General features: G+C 40.6%; 1 protein-coding gene across 5 annotated transcripts in view; it reads right to left on the reverse strand.

Moving 5' to 3' along the window:
- lama2 (laminin, alpha 2) overlaps positions 1-22,785 on the reverse strand; it is a 145,565-nt gene that overhangs the window by 57,031 nt on the left and 65,749 nt on the right. For 4 of the 5 annotated variants that reach the window (XM_029496079.1, XM_029496077.1, XM_029496080.1 and 1 more), the window contains exons 19-25: positions 20,908-21,035; positions 17,989-18,075; positions 12,270-12,481; positions 6,153-6,259; positions 5,282-5,554; positions 4,668-4,848; positions 992-1,128 (exon numbers count right to left, since the gene is read on the reverse strand). In XM_029496079.1, coding sequence (XP_029351939.1) covers positions 992-1,128; positions 4,668-4,848; positions 5,282-5,554; positions 6,153-6,259; positions 12,270-12,481; positions 17,989-18,075; positions 20,908-21,035 — 1,125 coding nt within the window. The remainder of the gene's footprint in view (positions 1-991; positions 1,129-4,667; positions 4,849-5,281; positions 5,555-6,152; positions 6,260-12,269; positions 12,482-17,988; positions 18,076-20,907; positions 21,036-22,785) is intronic. The other variant, XM_029496081.1, reaches the window with a different exon arrangement.

Below are 22,785 nucleotides of genomic sequence, written 5' to 3' on the forward strand. Positions count from 1 at the left end.
TTTCAAACTGTGACCCTGATGACTGAGCTGTATAGGAAATAGATGGATATGGAACTCATGCAGATATAAAATTTGAAAAGTAAGACAAGAAGCTGTACACTTGTGACTGAAATAAGAGAACAACTGCTCTTCATGTCCAAATCCCTCTGCTGCCCCTCTGCAGCATCGTATAAACGTATATGGAGAGTGTTGATATTGATGTTTACCCAAAAGTTCAGCATCATCGATGTAAAATAACTAAAAGTTTAATGCGTGACAATTTGATGTGCATCTGTTTTGCTCAGGGTGTCGCTTCATCTGTTGTACAGGCTGTTCTGTTCTCTGTTTTAGCTCTCTGTGCTCTCTGCTTTGCTGTGTTTTACTTTGTTCTGTTGTCTTTGCTTCCTTTTTCGTGTTTGCGCGATGCCACTGTTGCAGCCCTCTTTGTTGTCCTGATGCACTTTCTCCACATCACTCTGTTGGTTAACTGAGATTTGCAGCACTTTCATCTTCATGTTGCTAATAGTCTATCGCTACTTGTAATAGTTCACTGTTATTGTTGCGTCGAGGGGTCTTTGGTGAGGCACTTTCAGTGGGGGGAAAAAAAAAATGCTTTTCAAGCCCTTTGAACAGAGTAACAAGCGCTGAGATAATAAGAGTATGGGGAGAAAGAGAGACGGGCATATAGCATAGAGGCAAGGAAGGAAAACAGGAATTGGGAGCAACTTCTCAGATGCTAGGAAGTAACGGCAAAGTTGGCAGTGAAATAAGTGCAAAAGAAAAGACCGTCTGAATGTCGTCTAAAACTGGAACAACTACGTCATTCCCTTTGGTTCTACCTTGACTATGCACTTGAAAAGTACGTCTTTATTTGTCATGACTGACAGAGGTTATGTAAACAGCTCAGGAAGGGGCATTTTCTAAGGCTAAAATGGCCACCAATCTAATATTCTACTATTCCTGTTTGGTCCGAGTAGATCGTCCACACTGCTGTTTTCCAGTTCCGGCCTACCTTACATCCAGTTACGATGTCATGGCCCCAGTGGTTCGGCGCACAGCGGTCGCACCTCTCACCAATAGTGTTGGGAGGACAGATGCACTGTCCTGTGTTGGCGTCGCAGTTTTCCCCCACATGGCTGCACTGACAGGCTGAAAACGAGGGAAATGGCAGCCATTAAATACAAAATGTGCAAAAGGAGAGAAGAAAATGTTGGATAGCAACTGGAATTAATGCCATAGCGACTAATTTTACTGTTGAGCTGCGGCATGAAGAGGAAGCAGTTCATCGTGAGAGATAGTCTAATCCCCACAACTCGTAATCCCCCCCAGTGTTGTTCATTTCAATTTATTCAATACCAATTACTCACTCAATTGCCAATATTTCCTAAAAACATGGTTGCCAGTGGCAGAGGACTCCATGTCTCATTGAATTGAAATGTTAATGCTCATGAACCGTGGAGCGATCTCCGGAGGAAACTTTTGTCATTTTGTTGACATTTTCAGTTAATTTGATGAGAAGTTTCCCAAAATATAACAGAAAGAGACCTGTTATTAATTATTATTTTTTTTTGTCTGACTCATATTTCTATTGCATTTTGACTTTACTGAATTTAATTCCCTGGAACATCTATCACAAACCAGCATGCTATTCAGGCAATGGACAGCAGCGCAGTGATGTTAGGATGAACTCAAGCTAATAATTCCCCCTGCCATCTCATCTTTTTGTTGTATGACCAGATTCTCTGGCTTACTCATGAGTTCTTCTTGGCTGTCAATCGTGGTTGGCATTAATAATATGACGAGGAGCTTTTTGGGAAGAGCTATTCATAGTTGTATTTGGGATGCATCAGAGCTTAATCCTCATTTGGTGCAGGAAATGTTGGTTGCTGGTTGCCAGGTTTGTAGGGCATATTTCCTTATGCACCCAGCCAGGAATAGACATTTAATGATAACATTGGTGAAGTGTGCTCACGTGATATAACACACCCTCAGGCAGCAATAACAGCTAATTGCTACTCAATGCACATTTTTGACCAGATACAGTGATTAGTACCTCCGACTACCCACCAGTAGCTATTAAAAGCAAACATTAGTCGAAGATATTTGGATGGAAAAATTATCAGCAGCCTCTGTGACCAAAGAGGGGCTCTTTCAAAAGGATGGTGCAAATGGACAGGAGTCCTGATCTGCAAACGTTCTCAGCCAGTTGCACAGTAATATCCATCACTGTATTGGCTAGCCTTTAGCCATAATTAGCCTCCTGCTCACACTAGACCAACAAACCACACTGAGTAGGAGTTACATTACTAATTCAAGTGTCATTATGTCTACCAAAGGTATTTCCTCCTGTGCAACACTTCAGTGTTGTTGTAGGTGTTACATCCCTGAAAACATTGAATGCAGCTGCCCTCAATGAGCAGGATGAAGAGGACAGGACCTGAAAGGGAAACAGAGCACAACACACACACAGGCCACGGGTGTGTGTGTGTGTGTGTGTGTCCTTCAGGTAATTATGTTTTTTTGTTCTTTTTATAGGATTCAGTATTCATAGTTCAGTAGATTAAACTGATGTGTTTGTATCAATAATACAGAACTTAATAATTGGTTTTAATAGTTGCTGCGAGGAAAGAGGTGGCTGTTTTTGCAGCAGCAGAGGAGATATGCTAGCGTGATGGAAAGGAAACCTATAGTGGCTTCACAAGGTATTCAGAGTAAGGTCGCAAGGGGCCAATCCCAGCTGGCATTGGCTGAGAGCGGGGCAGGACAGGTGAACAGTCTACCCAGTCTATCAGAGAGCCGACATACAGAAACAACACATCAACAATATTCTGGCTATAAGGTGATAGTGGTAACCACTGCAGCACTTCACTGCCCTGCAGTAGATATAACTTTGAAATACCTTAAAAAATGATCAAATTGATTAGAAAAATTAGAATTTCTGACTATCAAAATTATTCAGAGCCTCTGTTGTGTCTGTCCAGACTCTATTCAGGTGAATTGGCCTTAATTATCTTTCAGATGTGTTGAGAGCTTGATAGGAGTCCATGGCAGTGACCCAAGTGAGCCAAGATACCTGCAGTGACTCTGACACAAGTCTCTGACTGTCCTTAACTGGCCTCAGCTAAAGCATCTGTGAAGAGACCAGAAGTTGGCAGATCACAGACGTTTGCCATCCAATTTGATGGGGCTTGACAGGGAGATTGATACTGGATAAATCGAAGAACTGGTAGAAACTTGAAAATGACCAGAAGCTGTAATTTCAGTGAAAGAGCTTTCTTTTTTTTTTTTCTTTTTTTTTTCAAATAAAGTGTAAAATAAATCAAGCGTTCAAATTGTAAATGTGGCATGTATACTACTTTTTATTCATTACATTTCAATAACAACATTCTCATATTCCCATATGAGAAATATCCCTTATTTTAGAGTGCAGTCTCTTTCTGCATTTCATAGTACCTTCGTCATTTTCTCCATTTGGTGCACAGGCAATATCCAGCACCACCTCTGAATCTGCGACATGCTGCCGTGCAATATGGGCAAACCCTGACCTTCAATTTGAGGTGTAAATGCAGACGTGCTTGAAGTTAAATTGCAGCTGATTTAACTGTGAATCAGTGCCACAGGGAGATGAAGGGCTTTCAGTCAAAGTGTGGAAGTTGAATTAGCTGGAACACTCACATCCCTACGTATAGCACTCAGCACAATAGTGTTAATGGGAAATAAACTCAAATCGAAAAATTAAATGAGGAAAATTTTGATTTGCTTAATTCAGGCAATCTCAATTAAACATTGTGGACATAATAATTGCCATCTGTTGTCCTTGAGAAGTCATATTGAGATGCATAAAAAGTCTTTAAGCTTTATCATTTATTGGGAATGTTATTATTATTCTGTGTCAGCCTTCAAAGAGATCCCCATCAATCAGGTGCTAGCTTTTCTTGGCACCATTTCAGTTTTCAAATATAGTGCAGATACTGGGTCTAATTCTTTAATCTAATTCTCATTATTTGCTTCCTTCCCTCTGTCTTATATCGCTCCCTTCCCTCATGTATCTATACTGTATGTAAGGATGTTTTGTTTGATGTAGCTGCAGCTTTTGCAAAGATGCATGTTTCATGACCCAGGGGGGAATTACTGAGCTGTTTGTAACATTCAATAGAGAAAAAAATAAAATAAAATAAAAAAACAACAACAATGGGAATTATTTTATGATGTATCAATACATTGGGATAATGTGCACTTTTAATGGTTTAGCTGTAGATATCAAAAACATGTTGATGTGAAATGTGATGTGAAATTACAATCAAGAAATGTCCACATGGACAAACTGCACAGCAGCATTTAAGTAAGTGAACTGCTTTTTTGCAATGATTGCATTTTCATGTTTTATATTTTTTTTACGTCCTTGGAGAAAGCATAATGCTTCGTAGTAATCATAAACTGATGTTAAAGGATGTACATGCATTCTTGACATCTCATAATAGCTTTTCAAATAAAATTACTCCGCAGACAATTTGGTTAAACTTTAAATAAGAAAATTGCAGAGCAGCAGTTTCATAATGAGAGCGTTCTGTGACTCCATGCAAATTCAATGCAATGCAAATTAGAAAACGTACTGTTCTGAGGGCTAACGTTCCACTTAGGCCACCTCAATCAAAGAAAAATTAAACCATCTATCAGGCAGTACTTACGTGTGCAGCCGCCCTCTTGGAAGTTGAAGAAACCTCGAGAGCAACGGTCACATTTGGGTCCGGTGACGCCCGGCTGACACCGGCACTGACCGGTTTCATCACAGTCGAATGACTTGGAGCCAAACGAGTTGCAGTGACACGGGACACACTGGCCACGCGTGGTGATGCCATGGGTGTGAGGCTGGACACACAGTCACAGACAAGGGTAGAACAGTTATAAACCCATCTGAGAATACAAAGTAAGGTTAGAGTAAGACAAGCTGCGAAAGCACAACCAACCTGAAAACAAGCAGATTAGTATAATAGTTTCTTTCGCCTTTTAAGGTTTCACTTTGACTTTGGGAGACTACCAGTTTGAATGCATTAAATATCACTCGTGTATATTTCCTAGCAGGAAAAACATCCATGTTAGTGAAAACTTGACAATACAACCCATAAAACACCTGCTTGCAATTTTTCAAAAATCCAGGCCCCAAAACAGTAAAAACCAACAGAGCAAACACATGTTGATGCCTGAAAACTTTGACAACATGTTTGTGCACACCAAGAAAACAGAGACACGCTCATGTTACTCAAAAAACACACCAGTGCAATCCACATGCAGTGTGTGTTACCCCGGTCTTAGGCCTGTATGCCCCCCTGGGACAGCCCCCTGTGCGGGACGGTCCCACCCATCTCTGCTGCACAGTTTCCATAGGAACACGCTCCACGGGTCGCCGCGTCTCTCGCCTCTCGTAACCTTGGCGACGCATGTCGCACCGTCGGCCCACAAAGCCCGGGCGACAGATGCAGCGCCCCTCAATGTCACAGCGCTGAGAAATAGAGCCGTGAGGGTTGCAGCGACAGAACACACACTCCTGACGCTCAGCATCCCACCAGCAGTTGGGCTGCACCAACCAACCAATCACAGCACAGATGGGCGGCGCGGGAGTGGACAGGGGACCAATGAGAGTAAGTGAGCAGGACAAATATGACCAAAACTGATTGAAAAATATCTCATAATATGACATTATTCATCTTTAGATTACCGTAATATCACAGTTGAATTGTACAGCCTCACAGATATCAATTACATTTCAAACGAAATACCAATTCCGTCTGATGTATTGATATAATCCTGACACCTGATTGTTCTGCAGGCTTTACCTGATGTGGACTGATACTGGACATAACAAAAACTATGGCAAAATATACATCCAGATTGATTTGTGCAGATTTAGCAGATTTAGAGAGACTTCCATTCCTCATAACATTACAACTACAAGCCCTACTAGAGGTGAGTCATCTTCTGGCCTGCCACATATCCACCACACCTTTGGATTATTTGATGTACAATGATGAGAAATAAAGTAGAATAAATAAAAGCATATCAAAAATAGTAACATTTCTGGTTCTAACACCCCAGATTAAAAAATGATTACATGAAAACAACACATTTTTGGTAATATTGGTAAAAAACTTGTGGCCACTCTCAGACTGACTCACCATGCACTCATCACACTTTCGTCCAGCCACGTTGGTTTTGCACTGGCACTGCCCGGTGTCTTTATGGCACACCTCATAGACTGAGCCGTTGGTGTGGCACTGACAGGCTGCAGGAGAGGAGATTATACATCAGTTATAATCTACTAATGGCCAGATTTTATAAAGCACAATCTAAAAAAACAAACAAACATTGGTTTAACAATAACAAAAGTTGTGTGTTTATGCTTTAAGCTTCATGCTACAGTAGCCTGGCTAAGAGCGCAGATCTACAAATAAGAGAAAAATTATTTAATTATTTACCAAAGTAGATTCATCAGTCTGAAGGGATGACTAAGTTTTGCCAGATTATTTTGTACATAAAATTATATTATTATTATTCATATAAGAATGAAGATTTGCCCTGTTTTCTCTGATGAAACTCTGGTTTAGAAATCTGGACAAATGCGTTCAGGTTCAGATGCAGGATAAACGGGGAGTGAGAGAAAAGTGACTTGCGAGTTCACATGGAACAAGGTTGTGGTCATTAACAAACAGCAACCTTTTTTATCACTTTTGGCTCAATTTAAAACATTGACACATCACATGAACAATTCGCTGATGTGTAAATACACAACTTTTGTGGCCAGTGAAGTGCAAAGATGAAAAGCAAGCGGCACTATGTAAGCAGTTCAAAAAGATGGTGCTCCTCAAGCTAAAAAACTGTCCTTCAAATTAAATATGAAGCAGTTTGCCTTGGGTTATTTGGAGAATTTACTTCCTTTATTAATGACAGTACATCCACAGAAACGCTGAAAATCATGATTCTCTTCTGTGGGTGCTGAAAACGACTGCATAACATTCAGTTCATGGTCTTTGGTCGTGTTTTTGGAGACTTAATGGGTTAAATGGGTTACTCCCAAATATATCAAAACACAGCCACATCGAATTTTTCAGATGTTTCCTTCATTCTTTACTTGTGATACTTTGCAGGACTTAGACTGTGTGTTTAAATCCTACCGGGGTGAAAGAAAGAAGACCTTTAACCGCCCACACATGCCAATCAACCCCTTGGATATACAATTAAAAGTATGAACATCGCAGCTCCCATCTGGTGGATAGGCTTCCTGAAACACACGCATACACACACCATCTGAAGAAATTAGTCGCACACAATCCATCACATAGACACACATGGTTTTTCTTAGCCTGTTTTACCTCCTGCTATTCTTTACTCTTACATGTAAAAGAGACAGAAGGACAGACCTGAGTGTGGGATGGGAAAGAGTGTGTGTGAGGGGGGTACAGCAGATGTCCACACACACAGAGAGAGAGGAACATGCAGAAACGCACTTACAGCACACAGCGTGCACTAATTTCTGATTCACACACCAATGCAAGAGGGCACGCATCATCTCCCACACACATACACACACACACACATGCAGATGTACACACACAACCGCCTGATTAAGCACAGAAGAAAACATGCACAATATACGTCTGTCACTGTTTCACAGTCTCTCACAAACTGTCTCTCATCCACCCCCCCGCCCGAGTTTCACCCTTCGGGAACCATCTGGACTCCGTTCTGTTGGTTGCTACAATGCAAGCCTTGTTGTGAAATAAAATGTTGCTTTCTGTTGTGTGGGTTACCCCCCCCCCCTTCTTCTTCTTTCAAGAACTGGCCTTGATTGCAAGGATAACAACTCTTTGCAAAATGCATTTGATTGTGAATCCAAGCAAACAGCAACTGGGTGTATTAGCTAACGTGTAGTCACGATATTTATTAGCCCAGTTCATTAGGATACACACATTACAGTACAAATTAAGGAAACATTCAAGGTAAATATTGAGATGATGTGTTACAAAAGAGGCGATTGAAATATTTGTAGCAGTTCAGACATCACTGGAAGGCAGCACACAATTTCTTGCAAAAACACCAGATTTCGACTCACTCACCTACACCTTTGATTGTTTGTGCAAACATCCAATGAGCCAATGATGTGGCAGTGGTGTAATGTATAAATTAGTGCGACAGAGAATGGGAGAAAATATGCGATCTCAGTATTGTTTGCCTGTCTGAGTATTGTTGCTGACCATGGGAGTCACTTCATGGCCGCAGTTTACGTCTCCTGATGGCTGCTCCCTGCACAATAACGCTCCATGTCATAACGCAAAGGTCGTTTCAGACCGGTTTCATGATCGTGACAGAGTTCAGTGAGCTTCAGTGGCTTGCTGCAGTCATCCGATCTGAATCCAACAGAAAACCTTTGGGTTCTGGTAGAGCCGGAGACTGGCAGCTTGAATGTGCAGCTGCCAAATCTGCAGAAATCTGCAGAAATGACTGTTTCCAATGTCTTGTAAAATCAATGCCACAAAGAGCCGAGGCTGCATCAAGCAGAAGGGAGTTTATTAGGAATAGGAGAGTGTTCCTGATACGGTGCGTGGTGATCATCATCAATCCATCTATCCATTATCAATACCACTTATCCATACAGGGGCCAGTGGAGGGAGGGGGGCAAACATGAGTATCAGACCAGCTTTGAAGCGTAGCTGTTTGCTCATCTGTTATTTAAAAAGCAGTTCATATCTACAGATGAGCAGCTGATTTCTACGGTCATCTGTTTGACATTTGTCTTTGTTTGAGTGGAGGATGTGAATGGAGCTCATATTCATGCTTTTAAGCAGCTTCCTGCCGACTGCTGCTTTACAATGACAACTGACCACATCAAGAGATGGAATTCAGGGTTAAGCTTTCTGAGCGGAGACGTCTCACAAGTAGGTGTCGAATGAAGTGAGTGTTTTTTTCTCATTTTCTCCGCTCATTCAGAGTTCAAGAGCTGGGATTCAAACCAGTGACCTTCAAGCCACAGGAGAAGAAAGTCGAGGTGGCCATCCAGAAAAATCCAACAAAAGGCCTTTCCCATATATCATAATTTCTTCCTTTTTACTTCAGACTTTTACACAACAGAGCCGGAGCAAGCACAGACTTTACTGTTTCAATACGACAGTTATCAACCTGACTGATCAACACTTTGCCCGCTGCATACAGAGACTTCAGAGACTTTTTTTTTTTTGGGTAGTGAGCCACAAGGAAAGAAAATTCAGCTTAGGTCTGATCAGTTTGTATTGTAAATGACACTTGGACACAAAAGTCAGGTAGTAATTGTTTTGACTCATTACATAGTGCATTGATTTGAGTTTTGACTCAGATCAAAAGGGATGTTCGTTCATACTTCTTCATTGTTTAATTTCACTTTACTTCTATTTGTGGCCAATCAGCTGATGCCTCAGATTTTACCAGGCAAATCATTAAAAGTGGTGAAATTAGAACGGCGAGTTTTGCTAAGAATCCCCAAAGAGTTTATTGACCTACTGTATGAAGCATCTATGAAAAATTCATTAACTGTCAAACACAAAGGAAGCACGATTACATTATTGAATTACTACACATCCACTTTCTTCCAATGATTACACAAACATGCAGCGGTGCAATTTACACATTTTCTAAACAATTACAAAACAATTTCTCCCCATGTGAGAAACGGTTAGGCAAGTTAATGTTTCTTGAATTTATTTGGTAGACAAATTGCTTTGTGGTCAAGTTTGCTCTCGAAATGAAACCATTTTATAGCTGGTGACTGAATTAAAGTGGAGCACTATTAAGGGGAGACACAAAATGGCTGCAGCAAAAATGGCCGCAAATGGGAACTCTGACTTCAAAAGAAAAAGGTAAATGATTTTTACAGTCTAATAACGCACAAATGGACTTGGCCTGAACTCTCCTGCTCCACTCAATAAAATTCATTAAGACTGGGAGCGATAGGGAGAGTGAGCTAGACAGGGAGAGCGAGCCAGACTAACAGTGGTGGTGGTATTGGGGGGCAGAGAGAGAGAGTTGTTGTGTTTTAATAATTCCTGGTGGTCTTTTGTCATTCGTACAGGATCGATAACAACCCTCCATCTACCAGACACGAGCCGATCAGCACTGTGGGAGAGCAATAGATCAGGCTGATTAATCAATAACCATTTAGCTGGGTGGAGAGGGGAAACAACTACAGAACAATGAACTATCAAATACACATTAATACTGTCTGCCAGCCTGCCTGCCGCCTTTGTGCTCATTTGATGGTTCTATCTGTCCAGTTGTTAGTCAGCCCCGTCTATCATTCATAGTGAGGTGTCTATCTTTGATCTATATTTCTGCCGACTTTTCTGCCAACGGCGCTCTTTTCTGAGTGCAGGTTACGTGCTATCTCGTTGTCCCCTTTTTTCACAGGTATAGCCTTTTATTCTCCCTCCTAAACACAGCTGGGCGTTGGCGGGCCCCTCCAACATCACACCTCCTACTAGCACAGCTGCTTGTCCACGTTCAAGATGGCGTACCATCCCCCTCAGTTTTTCAGTGAAAGGATTAAAGGTATCGCTTAGCTGAAATTGAGTTTCATGGAGGTAAGAGTATACGCTTACTTCCGTGAAATGCCCCTTCTGAGACATGCAAGCTACACTCCAGGCATTCTTCATAATTATGCCTTGAAAAGTAGATGAGGTGTTCCCTCTTAAAGCCCCTGTGTGAAGGATGTTTTTATCTGATTACAACCCCCTCTACACCCGCATGTATTTAACACCGTGAAACAGAGCGTTTAGCATTTAGCAGTGTAATTCAACATATGGAGTAATTGCTGTATTAATACAAAACAAAGCAAGAGGGAGGAAAAAGCATTAGCTGTTTAACCTTTAAAGATGTGGTTATCCTTCTAATGAAAGGTGTGGTATCTGTCAGTGTCTTACCACACACATGAGGTTATAAGTGTGAAATGTGCATGTCTCTCATATCCAGAGAAACATCATGAAGAAGCATTTTCAGTTATGTGTGTTTTCTGATTGTTGTTGTTGCTGTCAAGTCCACCTTTTAACCATTTCTACTGTATTACTTGTACATGTCTATTGTTGGACTTGTTTACTGCATCAGCAGACTGATTTCTAATTTTGATTAAGAATGTTTTGATAAGCAAGATGTCACGAAATAGAAAACCTCTGGGACAGAAATTCCCCTTTGTTATCATTTATTTTGATTTACTTTCACATCAGCATGTGAGCTGCAGGTATCTGAGAAAAATAGACTCTATTAAGGTCGATACCACTGTAGACTACCTCAAAGGACATCATAATATCTGTGGCTGTCAAATATATGTCTTTGATCATTTGAAGTCCGTGAAAGTCCTAAAATTTAAATGTTGCATATGCTCTTCCTGGTACAAAGAACTGATGATCCCATCTTGGACTATAATGTTATGAGGTTCTTTTAAACATGTAAATATAGCAGACTGCCTCCTGTAAAAGGAAGCAGTCTAATGTATTGTCACACAGTTTCCTTTTTGGCATTACCTCTAGGAATATACTGACATAAAAAACCACACTAGTGAGCTTTAAAATAAGTCTATGTAACTTTTGCTGAACATCACAGACTGTGTCCATATAAATGTCAGTCATCAGAACAAAGCTAAAATGCTAAATGCTGCAATATAATCAGTGAATTAAACCAGTTATATCAGCTGCACAGCAATAAAACTCAAACGTTTGGCAACATTAGCCATCATAATCTTCAGGTCACGCCAGACCAAGTCAGGTTATAGTATACACCAAACGACACCGGTGGGTTGGTAAACTGAAATTTGGAACCTTGAGTTTGTAAACTGGTAGTTAGACATCACCATGTTGTAAAGCAACAAGGAAAACTGAATTCATCAATCAAGTGAGAAGTGGGGCATTTTCCCATAGATTTCAAAACAAACATAGCTCTTAATGCGCCTGATGGAGTCGCTCCCTGATGGTCACCAGATAGAACGTCACCGTTGTCTTCACTTTACAGCTCCGATATCTACATCCATTTGAATACACGGTCTTTATTATACATACTAAAATAAATGCAGTATGATAAACGGGCCTCAAAGTGATTCCACAGGAAGTTCATTCTAAACTAACTGATATATTTCATTAGTCATCATGAGTCGTTGAATAAATCTAACTTCCGACTACAATCGCAAATCAAATCTACTAGCAGAGTTAAATGGTTCCACCCCTTTGTTTACTTTGTTTACTTGTGATGCTTGTTGTCAGCAGTGTCACTTTACTTACGCTGGCAGTTTTTGGCTGTGACAGCATCTCCATAGTAACCGTCAGCACAACTGTCACAGGACGCCCCGCCGTAACCTTGGCGACAGCGCAGACACTGGCCGGTGATTGGATCGCAGCTGCCAGGTACGGCTAAGTCCAGGTTGCCATGGCAATCACAGGGCCGACAGGAGCCTCCTGGCACAGTGGGCTTGCCGTAGTAGCCGTTGGAACATCTAGGGGGTGGCAGACAGGCAGAAACGGTGAGATAATGCTGTTGAAGTCATAGTTTTCAGTCACGTCACCCGCGCTGACCCCTGGAGGGCAAAAAACCGGGTCTCAGATGGCGGCCAACACTGGAAACGCCGGAGAACAACAACAACGCAAACTTGCCTTTCAAGCCGCGAATATTTAGATCATCCATCTTACCAAGAAAACACAAGAAATAAGATTGAACTCCAAGTTTTGGGCACTGGCGACCCATACACGACACCCACCGCCGTATTTCAGCCATTAAAAACAGAAAGTCCCTGCTGGCCACATGTATCCTTCCCCTTGTACTGCCACCAGGATGACAGCATACAAAAGTACGGACAGTTATAAGTATTTTCAATCTGGATGGGTTTCTCCCTCCTAAATGTCAGGTCAACCATTCCTACAGTTTAAATGACCCACAGTTGACAGCTGCAAAGACGTGTGTACCTCGATGGTTTCCATTCTTTGCCCTCCTCCAATCTCCTCCTCTCCGGGATCCTGTAAAAGCACAACCCAGGCTCGTCTCCTCGACCATTTGTGCCGCCGATTGTACAGAAACTATCCGGCATTTTGGTAACAGTTAAACAAAAAGTAGTTAAAAAAAAAAAAAAAAAAAAAGTAGCTGCAGACAGGCAGAAGAAGTAGCGTCTTTTGCCCTCCAGGGGGGCGTTCGCACGATGTCATGACGTCACGTGAAAACTATGAATACTTATATATGCAGCTTTTTTTTTTTTTTGTTTATCAGTTATTGTCTGTAAGAAAATATGCAGTGGCGGCCTTGTCATCTATCTTTTCTATCGAATGGCTACAGAAGACTACGAACAGTATGTGTGATGATTAACTGGCTGAAATCTGTTTACTTCTGTGTATGCCAACAACACACTGATCTCGAACGACGTAAGATCACTAATTAAAGTAAAGGTCTCATCCCACAAGAGCTGGCAACCAATATCTAATCATCAAATAAACAAGCAATAAAGCTAATCTAGCTGAGCCCAGAGGAATTGCCGGCATTGTCACAGCTTGTCTGTGACCTGAGAGAGAACTTGGCTGAAGCAACCTGTTTTCTAATTCATATCAAACACATATAGACATTAATTCATAGATATACAAATAAAGAGCCAGAGGGCAACAGAGCCCAAACAAACATAGACAGATATGAACTTCAAGTTTATTTAAGCTCAAGCTTTTTTTTTTTTTTTAAAGGGAGATTTAGAGTCTCCAGGCAGTCATTTCCTGTTTATTTACAACAGGCTGCCCCTATTTTACTGAAATAAAAACATGAATGTGCCAGAACACCTATACACCTGCCTCAAAAGTTCATGTAGATGTCTGATGTCACTGTTTTTCTTTCATAATTTAGCATAATTTGGATACTGTTGATCCGATCAAAAGTGGATTTGATCCTTTTGTGTTGTCAAGTTCTTTGTTTGGTGATAAATGAGTAAAAGAATATGCACAAAAAGAAAAGATGGACAAAAAGAAAGGAGAAAAACTAAAATATTGGTCTCGATATTTCATTCATGGACACAAAAATTAAAAATGTTTGCCCCCTTGAGCAGGTATAACGACACACAAATCACACAAATAGCGCAACCTGTCAGAAAAATCCCATAATTTTGCTCGTCTTCTCAGACTCTTTTGTTGTATTAAAACTAGGAAGAAGTCCAGCTGCTGTGAAACTTATTAACCCACGAGTGTTGTGAGAGTGAGGCAGTGTGATGAGACCTTCTGAAACCAAATACAAACAGGCCTGAGCTGAAATAACGCTCTCCAGGCTGAAAGGGGAATTGAGATGAAATTGGAGAGGAAAAAGGGGGGGGGGAGAATGGAGAGAAAGCAAAAATGGAGGAAAAGAAAGAGAGATGGAGACTGGAGGTAAAAGTCTTCACTTTGAAAAGAGAATTGAATTTAGAGAGGAGGGGAAAGAAAGGACGAAGAGAGGGAAAGACTCAAGAGCAGCCAGTCATTATTACCACTGACCCTCCTTGGTACTCAATAGAACTGCTTTATTAGCTCCTGAGTGTGTACGTTGTTCAAGTGTGGCTTTGCGAGTGTGTGTGTGTGTGTGTGTGTGTGTGCGTGCGCATTTCCATTGGTGTGTATGCAATGTATCCTGCTCGTCAAGTGGACAATTGGACCGGCAATAAATCTCCCTTCGACAGGGGAGAAAGTGTCCGTTTGAATTTGTATTTAGCCTTACTTGCAAGATTTCATACTTTGGGGTTTCTAATTTATTTTCTCTTCTATTCAATTCCTTGTTGTCACAATGTGTGTTGAGTTACTTGGGCCTGAGGAGGAAGTGAAGGTATTTATAGTGGAGAGTCCCGAGCGCAGAGGGAGGGCCTGACACCTGGTCAGAACCATCAGAGCGCCCACAAACCAGACGGTGAGCACAACTGGTAGAGAGTTACAGAAGGGGAGGGCGAGGCATCAGGAGCATACAAGTCATATTCTTTTATTTTTAGTGTTAGAAATGGTGCCTGTCTGCCAGGAGCAGACAAGGCTCTGCTCCAAACTCGAAAATGTCCCCCTGTATTTTCTTCTTCAAGCATTTCATGATCAAGTTTATATTCCCTATTCAATTTACAAATTGGGGCAAGTTGCTTTAAAGAGCTAACATGACATCTGCATTTGTAGGTAGGAATCTTGCAGTTATTGTAAATTTTGTATATATATATATATATATGTGTATATATATTAAAGCTTGAAAATAAGGTTGTATTCTTCTTTCAACGCACTTTTGACTTAGTCTCTCCAGTTTTTGCTGCCGTCGATCACTTTTAAATTACCCCAGTATATTCAGTTCAATTGTGGCCTGCTGCTCACAGTCAGTGAAATGAGCTGTGGAAGTATCAGCAATTATTCCTCATAAAACAGACTTTCAAATTTCTGCCTCTCCCCCTCTCTGGTGATATTGAAGTCTCTGATATTCAAAATACTCTGCCTGCCTGGGGATGGCAGTGTGTGAAACTTTATAGTGTAGCTTAAGGTGCCCTCTTATTTATTTATTTATTTATTTTACTTATTTATTTTATTTATAGAAATAAAACTCTATCCTTTTATATTTGTTTTTGACTTCCCAATCACACTTTTGAATCATATAATGGGCCTCAGAATTACTATCTACTTTTGTGCTATCAAATATAATTTGGGCAGCTGTTGGACTTGGCTTTATTGTTACTGTGTTTTTATTATGCTGCTCCTTAGGTACCCGTCAGCCATGAAAGAGGATCCTCTTTGGTGTGACCCCTCACAAGGTTTCATCTTTTTCACTCGACTTGCCCAGAAATGGGTTTAATTTGAGTTTTTACTCATCCAACTGAAATGTTCTATCACTGAAGCCAGCATTAGCAAAGAGAGACTTTTTTTTTTTTCATATCCGTCAGCTACATGCTGATGAGTCAAGCTCTAAATGAATCAGTAACATCTAACACACCGATAACATCTGGATGCTCTGGCAAACCCTGAATAGCACTAAATAGCAGCCAACAACTCAAGAGAGTTTTAGCCAACTTTCTGTGAGTCGCTGCATTAAAAAGCTCTCCGCTAAGTTCTAAATGGCTGTTTATGGACAGGAAATTGAAAAGCTGAATTACTTAGCAGTGAGTGGATAGTCTATTAGCATGGGAGGAATGGAGCGGCCTATTCTGCTGAAGCCCATAATACAGACAAATTGGCACATTACAATTAATTACCAGTAACAACAACAAAAGCACTGTAGATAATGAAGTGTAATGGCAGGTAGTGCATAGCAGGTATCAATTAGAATAATAGAACAAGAAGCCAACCAACTGCTGATTACCTCTTTAATAATGCCATTAGTAATAAAATATTATTTTACATTTGCCAGCCCCCATTTTGTTCCCAGTCAATTCAGCAAACGCTTGTTTCATCTCTCTCTCCTTTTATTGACTGGATGCACCACATAGCAGCAGAGCAGCACACACGCATGACCGTGTAAGTGGACAGACGCAGTTCGTTCACACACAAACACAGAAAAAGAAGCATTTCTCCATATAAGGGTGAATTAAAACACAGATGCAGAGGAATGTGGGTGTCCGTCAGAAGAAGAGGTTAACCTGGTTGGTCTGGGCCATATTTCTGAACGACTGGGTCACACAGAAGTGCAGATGCCTCCCAGTGACAGTTAAAAAAAAAATGGACTGACAATGAGTCAGTTTGCTTTCCACTGGCATATCAGGTTTATAAAAAGCCTGGGAGGCAGACAGAGAGGTTCTGCTGTGGACAGCACGGCGAGGAACGTAGACTATGCAGGCCAATCGAGGCGAGGCCAGTGTCCACCAACACCTTTTAGCCGACAACAAACAGAAAACGCTCTTGTAACTGCAGCTGAGCACGTATCCGAAGCACAAGGTTTCATCCCTCTGATGAAAATTTCTAGAATTATAATAATAACCAGTGCAGTTGCCTGGCCAGGAGTTCAACTTGACAGGATGAACATATCACGTATGAGTGATAATCCATGAGAAAATCAAGTTTGGGTAGACAGACGTGTCATCTTTTTAATATCTGACCTTTACCATTCATCCATTGTACAGAATTTATAACGTCTTTATTTATAAGCTGCATACATATCATTTAACAATACTTTCTAGATTACTGATTTGTCTTTATTTTTGAGAAAAATCCATTTATTGTCAAGTTTGAAAGCCACAAATGTTCCGAATGAATTATTAATTTCAAGGTGATCATGTCTGCTTCATTGGTAATCATGTACAACTATTAATAAATGAGGAAAATGTAGACATCCCCCATGTGGTTTGGAATTTCGACTGTAATTTTCGATGACAATACTTTTATTTAAGGCTTCTATGTCAACTGCGGGCAGTTTCATCTCAACACGAAGCAGTCCAAATGTCACGCATTTAAGCGAGCCTGGGTAGTGACATGATTATTTTTACTCGGTCCACGTCACCAAATGTCCACAGAGCCTAAGTTTTAACAGGACGAGCATCCAGAGAGAGGCTTCTCATTAGTCCTGGGTTGGTTAAAAAAATACGAATCTAACGGACGCTCTACTAATAAATGTGTTGTGGCCGTAAAGCTGGATGGCCAGCGGGACAGGACGTCCTCAAATAATGCTTAATGAGCAGCAGTTTCTGTTTTCAGTTGGGGATGGCCGACTGAAGGCCTCATTTATTTCACATACTCATTTTTGTTTTAGGAAAGAAAACAATAGTTTTCTAACAGCTTTATTTTAAAAATGATCACTTTCAGCATTTAAATAATGCAGACCTAATTACAGATGGGGCAGTTAGACCCGGGTTCACATGATTTATGAATGTGGATTTCTAGATTCCAATTACCATTGTGTTATTTAACTCCGTATTCAGTGATAATGCACTTAGATTTCCAAAAAAAAAAAAAAAATATATATATATATATAACGGCACAGAGGTTAAGCTCTTTGTTCTTACATGTATGTAAGTATTTTATGTTTTTCCTGTGTTAGTTTGTGCGTTACCTGTCACATCGTGGTCCCGTGTGTCCAGACGGACACTGGTCACATAGCAGCTCCCCTCCTTCACCAAGGTGGCAGGTGGGGCTGAAGCTGTCGGGGTTGCCATGACGACGTTGTTGGAGTTGTTGTTGTTGTTGTTGATGATGATGATTATTTCGGAAACGTTGTCCCAGGGTGGAGTATGGCAGGAGGAAGAGGAGGAATAGGAAAGGACAAAGGCGAGTTAAGGCCATTGTTTCTCTCCACACACACACATACACACACGACTTTCACTTTCCAGCCTTCACACACCAACACGCCAGAGAAACACACACACACACACACACACTTCAACTTCCCCTCTCTCCCTCTTTCATATCCACGAGTCCTGTACTTCAACACACTGCTGGCTTTTAAAACACTCTTCCTCCTCAAGAACTGAACTGTACCCAAAATGACAGACGGAGAGAGAGAGAAAGAGAGAGAGACAGATACAGACTGAGTAAAATGATAGTCTCTCGTCCTCATTTTCTCACCCTCCCACTTCCATAAACTATAGATAGTTCTCCTGGCTCGAGTTCCAGGTCCCAGACTGCTTCACTCGCTGACTGACTGACTCCCTAACTGTCACCCAGTAAACCAAATAGCAAATGAAGTTGTCAGGGTACTCCAAGTAAACAAAACTATTTTTTAAGATAGATAAAATATCTCATACAATTGATTACTTACATTTTACAACCAGGGTTTTATAAAACCAGTCGTACCTATTTTTGGGGACTGTCTGCTGATATAAACAGAATACAGTTTCATCTGCTAAGACACTAAACCTCAAAAGAAATCGTCTATACTATAGTTTACAACATACAGAGAAGTTCACACCAATCGCACAGTTCATCACAAAATTGGTGATATCTTTACAGGCTACTTTGTGAAGCACTGATTGATTGATCATGTTATGAAGACTGGCACTAAAGTTTCAACTCACAAAACAAAAATAATGGAAAACTGAGAAAAATTAAATTCAGTGACTCAGACTGATCATCAGTTGTTGTAGAGCCTCTGATTGCAGGTTTTCTCAGTGAGGACTATTACAACATGTGAATCTTCTGCTCATCTAAATCTGTTGGGTGGTACATTTTTTAAAAAGTTGGGCAAAAGCCTGTACAGTCACTTGTGTGTGTGTGTGTGTGTGTGTGTGGAGCGGGGCCGTGGGGGTAAAAATCGAAGTGGAGGTAAATCTGCATGGGTGGAAATGGCCTTGGTGGACGGATATTGGCCGTTAGACTAAATTTCCCCTGAAAACTGTTGGATCCAGCTGACAACTACGGCAACCTCATTGCAGCAGGACAATTAAGGCCGGATGTAAATAAAGCTGAGCAGCTTTCTGGGGCTGAAGTGATTTCTATCGATTCACTGTAGATCAACGCTGTGATTCCTGTGCCGAAACTAAAACGGCCCTCACGTCATCTGATGATCAGAAGAGGTTAAGCATCACTGCTAACAACTGTCCTAATGGCTGGCTGTTTGGGTGGGTGGCTTCAGTGAACATAAAGGACTAGCTGGCTATTTGGAGGGGGCTCAGAGGCACAGCACTTTCAGGCTATTATTACTGCGGTGGTTAGAGGGAGGCAGAGAAAAGGAGAGAGTTGTGTCTTTCTTTAGCTCTGAGAGTTTGGGCCATGACGTGTCATGACTCCATCAAGATTCTCAGCTGCTGCTGCCTGTGTGTGTGTGCGTGTCCATACCGGTGACATCTGTGCACCTAACACACAGCATCTCTCTGGTTGTTTAATAACCCTGCAGCTCCATCTAACTTCACCCTGTGTCCACTCGTGGCATGACTTTTTTTTTTTTTTTTTGGACACAAGCAGCTTATTTCAGTTATCACGGTAGAGCTTGTAAAAACTGCTGCAATCAATATTTCTGAATTAAGCATAATTCACTGATTTCAGTGATGAGATCTGCAGCAGCTGCGTTTTATGCACGTTTAGAGTGAGTTTAATTGCTGTCATCATTCTCGGACACAACGGGCAAAAAAAAAATAAAAATAATAAAAACAAAGCCTACTGTTCACAACAAAAAGGCAGATGGACATAGTTGGCAAACAGTACAGTAACTCAGGAACTGTTAGAGACCAAACAGAGCCTAAAAGATGATCACACATTAATCAGATGTACCTAAACATGACTTTGAAATGTTTCTCTGTAAGTTTGAAGAGAACTGTGGTGATTTAACAGAACTTTTTTTTAACAGAACCGATCTGGATGAAAAAATGTTTAGACCTGAATCGGCATTGCTGAACATACTTCATCAATATAATGTTCACAGACATTCAGTGCATGGTTGTTTGTAACACAGGTTAATTTAGTATCCCAGCATAACTAATGGACTGCTGTGCGTATGACTTTCTGACATGTTTATTTTGGCCTTCATGCCTTTTTTCTATTGCTCAAAAGCTTAAATACAAAAAATAATGGGTTACTTATTATTAAGATTATTAAACAATGTGTTTGCATCCCTCAGAAGTTATTTCTGATCTCTGATTTCGCCTTTCTTTTTCTTTCCTGATTTATTTGACCAAACATAGAAACTGTAACCAGGTACAGCACAAGTGGTGTTCAATTAGAGAGCAATGACTTGTTTGAGTTTGACTCTGTGACAAGTTTTATATCCACAGCTATATTAATTCTGCCTGTGATGATGATATTTCTATTCATGTCATTCCAATTATATTTCAACCTGCATAGAAAGTCTGTGTTTGTAGTGATATCCTTTAAGGAGATAAAACGCAGTGCCAGAAGAACAGAGAGGAAGATTATCAAGAGACGGGTCAAAAAGAGAATTGGGGCCGCCGAGTCACTGAGGTCAGCTGTGATAGTTTGAGGCATTTTATTAAATTGGGCCATCAAAGCAGCATTAGCCCCCGACATCTTTAGGACCTACTTGTTGCTTGGAAGATTGAGCGGGCAGGCGCAGGGCTGACAGTCTGCAGGTGACCCCTGGGTGGCTCTGCCATAATATCCAGGCAGGCAGGTGTCACAGTGGGGGCCGGTGGTGTGGTGGAAGCAGTCCTGGAGGAGACACAATGCTTAGAGATCATTTATGACGGGAGGACAAATCAAGTACTCAAGTACAAACAGACCATCGTATCTGTTAACCTCAGTGTCAAGAGATCAGTCTCTGTAATGATGAAAAAGTCCCAGCAGCTTCCTGGGTATTTATTTTCTTTAAATTAAAACCAGACATCACTTCTACTAATTGTAGAAATAATATGAGAAAGTTTGAAAAATAAACTTTATTTTTATTCGTAAATTTTTAGTTCTGAAGCTTAAGTTCACTCCAGCTGGATATTATCAGAGGGCATGTTTTAGTCTTTTTAGTTTGCTGCAATGCATGTAAACACCTTGATAGGTAATTCATGTGTTGAAACCGGTACAAGCTGACTTTGCATTGTAAAAGCAGTGCGGTGTGCAAAATGCTGATAACACACACGACTGCTGCTTTTATCATCCTCAAACAATGATGAAGATGAATTAGGGGCCACAGTTAAGTTCATTCGTAGTTAACGGCTGGATAGGACTGAGAATAACACAACGGAGAGGCTGGAATTTAGTGTAGTGTGACACTTTGCTTCGAAAAGTTAAAGGTTAAATTAGGTAAAAACTAAGAGGCTCAAGGGTTTCTACACTGCAATAAGAAAACAATAAGTTTATTACTTTGTATATTTTAAATAATGAATGCCATTATATAAAGCTGTCAAATTAAATTATAATCGAGCAGAGAGAGGCAGGAGGTGGTCAAGGTTAATGATATGGTTTAAGATTAGCTTCCTTTTTGTTGCTGTTGGTAGCACACAAGCCTCACAGGTATAATTTCAACCAAACACTTGGTGGCTAATGTAGCTCAGAACATATTAACAAATTGTAAGCTGCAAAATTGGTGTGGTTCTTTTTTTTTTGTTTGTTTGTTTTTTCTGTTTTTTAAGCTCTGTATTTCACCTTAGTGCTAAGAACTGAATAACGTGATGTTTGCACGCTTCACTTCCTAAAGATCAACGCTTGAAGATCATTGCTGCTGAACTTGCAATGATACAACCAACTCACAGTTTGGATACAAGACAGCTTTTATGGTGCAACACAACCACACAGCCCCAGAAAGAATTTTTTTTTATAGTTGAACTGAAAACAAATTACAATAAAAAAAAGTTTCTGACAAATTTGTGCAAACTTCAACAAGCAGAATAAATTTTTTCAGATAAAACATAATGTACTTTTATTGATCCCCCTTTTTTTTCTTTTTAGTTTCCTTTAGTTATTTTTTTTCCAATAAACACACAATTTGACCAACAAAAAAAAAAAAGGTATGATTTCAGGGACTGAAAACTCTTAACTACAAGCATTACAAATTCATGTACGAGGATTGACATGACCGTGTTAGTTTGCCAACTTTGTGACCAACTAATACAATCTGAAAATAAAACACAAGTTCAGTTTCAACCCCTTTAGTGAATGAACACCATTGATGACCTGAACAGGAGAGCTGAACCGACAGTGAAAACACAAATAATGCCTCATTCCTGATTTGAAATAAAAATACTAATTCTGCCTTTTTAAATATTTACACGTTTTACTGCTCATTTGAGCAATGAAAGTAGGATAAAGCTCCCACTCGTCCACGCTCCTCTTCTTTATTTTCTTCCATATAATTTTTTTTTCCAAAATTCAACGTCTCATCACTGCTGAGACATCCTGACAGAAACACACACACACACACACACACACGCACTCAGTGTTAACCTACAGGAGCATGGCATCATTCACT

Source organism: Echeneis naucrates, chromosome 24, assembly GCF_900963305.1.
Source record: "Echeneis naucrates chromosome 24, fEcheNa1.1, whole genome shotgun sequence".
Lineage (NCBI taxonomy): Eukaryota > Metazoa > Chordata > Actinopteri > Carangiformes > Echeneidae > Echeneis > Echeneis naucrates.